At 40.1% G+C, this 6,943-nt stretch overlaps 1 protein-coding gene across 1 annotated transcript; it reads left to right on the top strand.

Moving 5' to 3' along the window:
* Positions 1-1,518: 1,518 nt before the first annotated feature.
* Positions 1,519-6,312, top strand: LOC117888215 (sodium/glucose cotransporter 1-like; the record flags this gene model as incomplete). Its single annotated transcript, XM_034791448.1, is given in 2 exon segments — positions 1,519-1,621; positions 3,964-6,312. Coding segments are annotated over 2 exon segments (321 nt in total), but the record flags the coding sequence as incomplete, so codon positions are not given.
* Positions 6,313-6,943: the final 631 nt, after the last annotated feature.

Raw genomic sequence — 6,943 nt, 5'->3', positions numbered from 1 at the left:
GGGGGTCTCATGAATGTTTGCTAAATAATATTCAGGGATTATTAGGGATCTTGTAAGACTGGGACAGATAGTATAGGAGACTACTCCTCTTTCCCTTTCTTAACACCTTCATCCCTTAAATCTTTGCTACAACGCACAATATGCACCACCTATTGTGTGTCTTTCTCAGAAATCAAATTCCCTTCTTATTGTGTATTTTTGCGCTACAGTAGAACCTCAGCATTACGAACACCTCAGGAATGGAGGTCGTTCGTAACTCTGAAATGTTTGTAATTCTGAACAAAATGTTATAGTTGTTCTTTAAAAAGTTTACAAATGAACATTGACTTAATACAGCTTTGAAACTTTACTAAACACAAGAAAAATACTTTTAACCATCTTAATTTAAATGAAACAAGCAAAGAAACAGTTTTGTTACCTTGTCAAATCTTTTTTTTTAAAACTCTCTCTTTAAGAAGTTTACATTGAATACAGTACAGTACTTCATTGCCTTTTTTTTTTTTCCCTCTTTGCTGCTGCCATATTGCATACATCCCATTCCAAATGAGGTGTGTGGTTGACTGGTCAATTCATAACTCTGGTGTTCATAACACTGAGGTTCCACTGTATATAATGTCTTCAAGGTGTTAGTAGTTACAGAAAGAACAGGAGTACTTGTGGCACCTTAGAGACTAACAAATTTATTTGAGCATAAGCTTTCGTGGGCTACAGCCCACTTCTTTGGATGCTGTAGCCCACGAAAGCTTATGCTCAAATAAATTTGTTAGTCTCTAAGGTGCCACAAGTACTCCTGTTCTTTCTGTAACTACTAACACCTTGAAGACATTATATACAGTGGAACCTCAGTGTTATGAACACCAGAGTTATGAATTGACCAGTCAACCACACACCTCATTTGGAATGGGATGTATGCAATATGGCAGCAGCAAAGAGGGAAAAAAAAAAAAGGCAATGAAGTACTGTACTGTATTCAATGTAAACTTCTTAAAGAGAGAGTTTTAAAAAAAAAGATTTGACAAGGTAACAAAACTGTTTCTTTGCTTGTTTCATTTAAATTAAGATGGTTAAAAGTATTTTTCTTGTGTTTAGTAAAGTTTCAAAGCTGTATTAAGTCAATGTTCATTTGTAAACTTTTTAAAGAACAACTATAACATTTTGTTCAGAATTACAAACATTTCAGAGTTACGAACGACCTCCATTCCTGAGGTGTTCGTAATGCTGAGGTTCTACTGTAGCGCAAAAATACACAATAAGAAGGGAATTTGATTTCTGAGAAAGACACACAATAGGTGGTGCATATTGTGCGTTGTAGCAAAGATTTAAGGGATGAAGGTGTTAAGAAAGGGAAAGAGGAGTAGTCTCCTATACTATCTGTCCCAGTCTTACAAGATCCCTAATAATCCCTGAATATTATTTAGCAAACATTCATGAGACCCCCAAATCCTATACTGATCTCAACGTGCTGATCTCCACATTCTAAGGCTTGCAACATTGTAAACTCATTTTGTTTAATGGCAGCTTTACCGCTTGTGCTGGTCTCTGAGGAACAACAAGGAGGAACGTATTGACCTGGATGCAAATGAGAAGATTGAGGAACCTGAGAGCAATGATGATGTATCAGGTGATTTCTGAATAACATTCTCTTTTAAGATCTGTGGAAGCCATCAGTGTATTTGAGGTTCCCAACCTCAGTTCTGAAGAAACAGTGAAAGTGCCCTGTACTCTCATTAAAACTCAGATGCTAAAGGGCTGGTAGGCAAAGTTAATGCACAAATTTTTCACCACTGTCCATTAACTGGGTCTGGTGTAGATTGTGAGTGAAATTAATTACACAATGACAATCTAGTTCCAGTTGATTTTTGTGCACAGCACAAAAGCCTTCATGTAATTAGGTGAGAAGCCCAGGGCTAGAACAAACTGGGGTGGTACAGCTCAGGAGCGATGTGGTTGCAAGAGTTGTGTGTGGGCCTTACACTTTAAAGGACAGAATGAAGATGCATTGGGAAGTGGTGTGTAGGGGTTAGGTTTTGGAACAGTGAAGGTGGTGCACAGCAGGGTGAAGGTGTTTTGCCAGAACTGCATTGGGAAATTTACACAAAATTCTGCCTGGCTCCAGGCTCTGACACAAAGCTCACTTCCACAAGGTTAAAAGCATCGGTGAATTCAGCCATTTAATAAAAAAGAATCATAGAATATCAGGGTTGGAAGGGACCTCAGAGGGTTATCTAGTCCAACCTCCTGCTCAAAGCAAGACCAATCCCCAACTAAATCATCCCAGCCAGGACTTTGTCAATAATACAAAAAAAACATTCGATCAAGCAGAGATAAACCCTTCACAAATCAGTGACCTACTTCTCAATCTCAGGTTGAAGAGACATGGCTGGTGTCTTTATCCTCTAAGGCCTGTGCGCACCATGTAAGCAGGGGAAAGTTGCCTTAAATCAGACAGAGATAACTGGTGGAGAATCCCCCCGGCAGGGGATCTTTCTGCAAGCAGAAAGTTGGAGCTGCCTCCTACACAGCTGCCCTCCCTAACCTTACCCCATGCTAGGGAAAGAGGGAGCAAGGTGGAGGCAAGGCATAATGAGGAAGGAGAGTGGATGTGGCAGAGTGGACCTTTCCTGTGGCCAGATTGTTCACCGGTGTAAATTAGAGCTGTCCTTGTGCAGCCTTGACCCAGGGAGCCCCAAATGGCTCCCTGTGGCCCCTTCCTCTCTCCCCAACTCCAAAGCAGCACAACACATAAGGAGGTGTAGTTGGAGAGGGCCAGGAGGTGAAGATCTGGCCTATTACTCTGTACCCAATACTTTTCAATCCTGTATGTTTAAGTATTTATAACGTGCATGAATCAATGTAGTGATTTCTAGCATTTGTGAGCTACCAGTATTTTCAGCTATATCACTGCAAACTGAGAACATACAATTAGTGAACTGGAAAGCACAGGGGTTTGTGGGGTTCAAAATTATTAGCAATAGCTACAGAGCTATTTGATGATCATAAATCACTTACTTTGCATTTGGAATTATAATGTTCATCTGATCCTACACCCCCATCTCTCCTTAAGCATTTTTCATCATTAAAATCACAAATTGGAGCTGTTATTTCAATTACAAGAGGCTCTAAAGCAGGGGTTCTCACAACAATTTTTTTGGTGGCCTCAGAGTGCAGCCACCAATTCTTGCTGGTGGCCGTGCTGACAATTTTTCCTAAAATATTTAATTAACTTTAGGAAAAACAAACAAATATGCACATATTCATGTCTAAGTCATTGTATTTTATTTATGTAGGTTTTTTTTTTTTTCAGACTCAGTAATAAAATAATTTACAGTTGTCTGTATTCTTTACTGGACCTAAACAGAATAGAAACACAAATAAGGCGCTTTGCGTGTTCTTGTCTTTGTTGTTGTTGTTTCTTTTGCTTTTTTGGTTGTGCTGGTAAGTCTTCTGCTGTGAAAAGTGATATTTGTATGTTTGTTAATATCACTTTTCACAGCAGACTTACTCAGCCCCTATAAGCCCTGGGACAAATTAAGCCCTGGATGGGGAGGTGGGCAGGGAGGCAGTGGGGCCCAAGGACAATGGTGGGGGTGGTAAGTCTGGTTCTGGAGACTGGAACCAGAGCCTGCCACCGCGTGCATGGAGCACGAAGCCCCGTAGCCAAAGCCTGCCTCCCTTACCCCCCGGGAAAGTGGGGAATTCACCAGCTGTCAGCACCTCCAGCATTTGGGTCTCTGGGGTTTGGGGGGGCAGGGCCCAACCACTGTGAGGGGCCACTGCTTAGTGCACCCCCCCCCCCCATCACAGCACAGGAGGCTGTGGCTGCAAGAAAAGGCCGTAGTGGCTGCATTTGAAAAACAGTGCTCTAAAGAATACTCTGTATCACTGAGAGCTTGTTTTAATGCCAGTCTTATGGAGCCCCACACACCACGTTACTTGACCACTGTGCTATTTTTTCTATCACAGAACAAGGTGATGAAGAGCAAGGATGCTGTAAGAAGGCCTACAACTGGTTCTGTGGCTTAAATCAGGAAAAAGCTCCCAAATTGAGCAAAGAGGAGCAGGAAGCGATAGAGAAGAAACTGACTGACACTTCCGAGAAGCCAATCTGGAGAAACGTTGTGAACATAAACGGCGTCATTCTACTGACTGTGGCTGTATTCTGTCATGCCTTCTTTGCATAAATCTCATCTCACACTCCAGAGTTTACATGAAGGTCTAACTCTAGTCCCTTTTCCTTTTGAAATTGCACTGTATTCTTCAAAAGAAATGATGTTTTCTAAATTATACAGTTAGATATACTTATGAGATTTGTACAATGAGATGGTATGAATACGTTGATTTATTCATTGGTTATATAGTGGTAATTAAACATCTTTTGGCTAAAGAGCAGGAGTACTAAAGTCCAAAGGGTAGAATTTCAATCCAGTACATCAGGGAGAATTTAGTAAATCTCTCTTCTTACGAAATACATTTCACAGCTCAATTTCAGAATATGAGAACCAGGGTTGGATGAGCTGCATGGAGTTCATGATTTTGTGAACTATTTTGGGGGACTGGTGGGAAAATGGCACAGAAATTTTCAAGGTGATTTTTTTTTTAAGTTCAGCTATATGAAGGGCTGTGCTATGGATTTAGGATAAATTAATTCCCTCAAAATGAAGGCAGCCTTAGGTGAGTTCCCCTGGATGACATTTTATTGATGTATTCTTTTGATACTATAGCTATTTTTAATAGCCCTTTTCTCTTTCCATTCTCTGTTCCATACATTACACTGTTTTTAGTGGATTTTTTCTTCTCTCCTCTTTTATCACTCTTTCTTCTAAGTGGAATATGAACCCCACTACCATCTGAATTTAACTTGTGCTATTTGAGTGGGTTTGAAATTAGGCAAACTAAGTCTGACCAGCCCTAATAAGAGTTGTGATTATGCCTGACTCTTCAAGATTAGCTTTAAAGGTTCCAATGCAATCTGAGCATTTAATATGAATCTGTTTGAATGTGAAAGCTTTATTTATAAAAATATATTCATGGTCGTTTTGATTCCCTAGCATGATGTGTCAAAATTAGACTCCATTTATTTTATTGTGGTCCTCCATTTTATAAGGAAGGCACTAGTGTTCTCTTAGTTCCCCATCTTAATTAGTGGATTTACTACCTGGTAATTCTGGCTTTGTGTCTTGCTTCCAAGTACACTAAGACATTACAGTATTTTTCCTGCCAAATTATGAATCTTCCTTCTCTGACAGTTTCGTTAAGAAATTTCATTCATGCCATGAAGTAAGACTGTTACACTATAGTTTCCCCAAGGAAAACAGTCACTGCTCTGACATCATCTAAACCATTCCAATTGTCTTCATCTTGTTTGGGAGCGTGAAATCAGGCTGAGACCTTGATGAGGCAATGACAGGGTTGCCAACCCTCCATGTTTGGCTTGGAGTCTTCCAGAATTGGCATCAATCTCCCGGTGACTACTAGAAGGAATCAGGAGATTTTAATAGGATATTTTAAGAAAATGACATTGACATGTTGGAAAAAAATATCTCCCAGAATAGCTTCAGTCAGAGTTGGCAACTCTAGGCAATGACCATAGCTTGGGTCTCAGAGACTAATAAGAAGCAATGGAGAGATGATGTGTGATACTTCAGTTCCAGGCTGAAAAGTGAAACCAGAACTTTTTACCACCTAATTCATCTTCCCAAGGAGGCATAGATACAGAGAAGGCACATGGGAAATTCCCAGTTGCTGCAGCTAATCTGTATTACAATCCTTTTTGCCTTGTGTACCACAGCTTCCTGCAATGTCTCAATTCAGTGCAACATGCATCTCATCTTCCTGCAGTATTCTACAGCACACTGCACTGTGCTGCAACATGTAACAAGCAAACCAATACAGTCTTTCTGAAGCATGCTGCACTCCTGCAAATCCCTATTACTTTCATGATACACTGTCTTCTGACAGCATATTCGGATGAGTCCATAGCAAAATGTGCTGTCTTCTTACTGCATCTAGCTGCACTAGGATCTTCAGTATAATGTTCTATTTCCCTGCAGTATCCTGACATGTACTGCATAGTGCCAAATCATCAATACAATCTGAATCCTAATGCCAATGGTCTTACAATAAATAAAGATGCTCCCTGCTGCTCAACAGTCATCACTGTATTATGTTATGGAATTCATTATATTTCATTAACTATGAAGGTTGTATGTATGTATTAAAAATTTTCTAATTGTGTTTGGGGACCAGAAAGTAAAGAGTTCTTTGTATAACATGATAGAAAATGTAAAATATAAAAAAAGTTTCTTGATCAAATGCTGAAATCAATTGTCTTCAATCTTGATCATTTGCATATCTGAGAAATGGCTGTACTTTGCTCCGGGTCTACAGCTGTTCTTCTGATGGCTCTGGGTTGCTGTAGCAGATGAGAAATTGGTAAATGAGCCCTTCTTGTGGATGATGCAGCTCCTTCTTAGCTACAGTTTGTAACTAAACTGAAAACACTGAAATGATGAGACCATTTGTATAAAAGCAAAAATAACACACATGATTTCCCCAACCAGCTGAGAAGCCTATACCATGGCATGACCCCCTTGTTGGATACTCTTTGTAGTCAGGCTCTCTTTGCTGCTTGTTTGCTCCATTTCTCCATGCAGGCTGAATAATAAAGCTTTTTGAAATCACAGACTGGGAAGTGCAGAGAGAGACATTTGAAAACTAGAGCTGGTAGAGTCCAGGGTTCACAACCACAGAAAAAGCTGACTGCTCCTTAAGGCAAGTTGTCTTGCTCTGTAGGATTTCTATTGAAAGCTGCCTGTGACATTGCAGTACTGTATGGCTCAGTGGATTGGTGCTGGGACATGGAGCCTTTCACCCCTAGGTCACCAGTTCAGTTCCATTGTCAGTTGGTAAGTGTTACTATCTGATGTCAGTTTTATGAATTGAG

This window comes from Trachemys scripta, chromosome 15 (assembly GCF_013100865.1).
Source record: "Trachemys scripta elegans isolate TJP31775 chromosome 15, CAS_Tse_1.0, whole genome shotgun sequence".
In the NCBI taxonomy this organism is placed as follows: domain Eukaryota; kingdom Metazoa; phylum Chordata; order Testudines; family Emydidae; genus Trachemys; species Trachemys scripta.
This window is presented reverse-complemented; position numbering and strand designations above follow the sequence as displayed.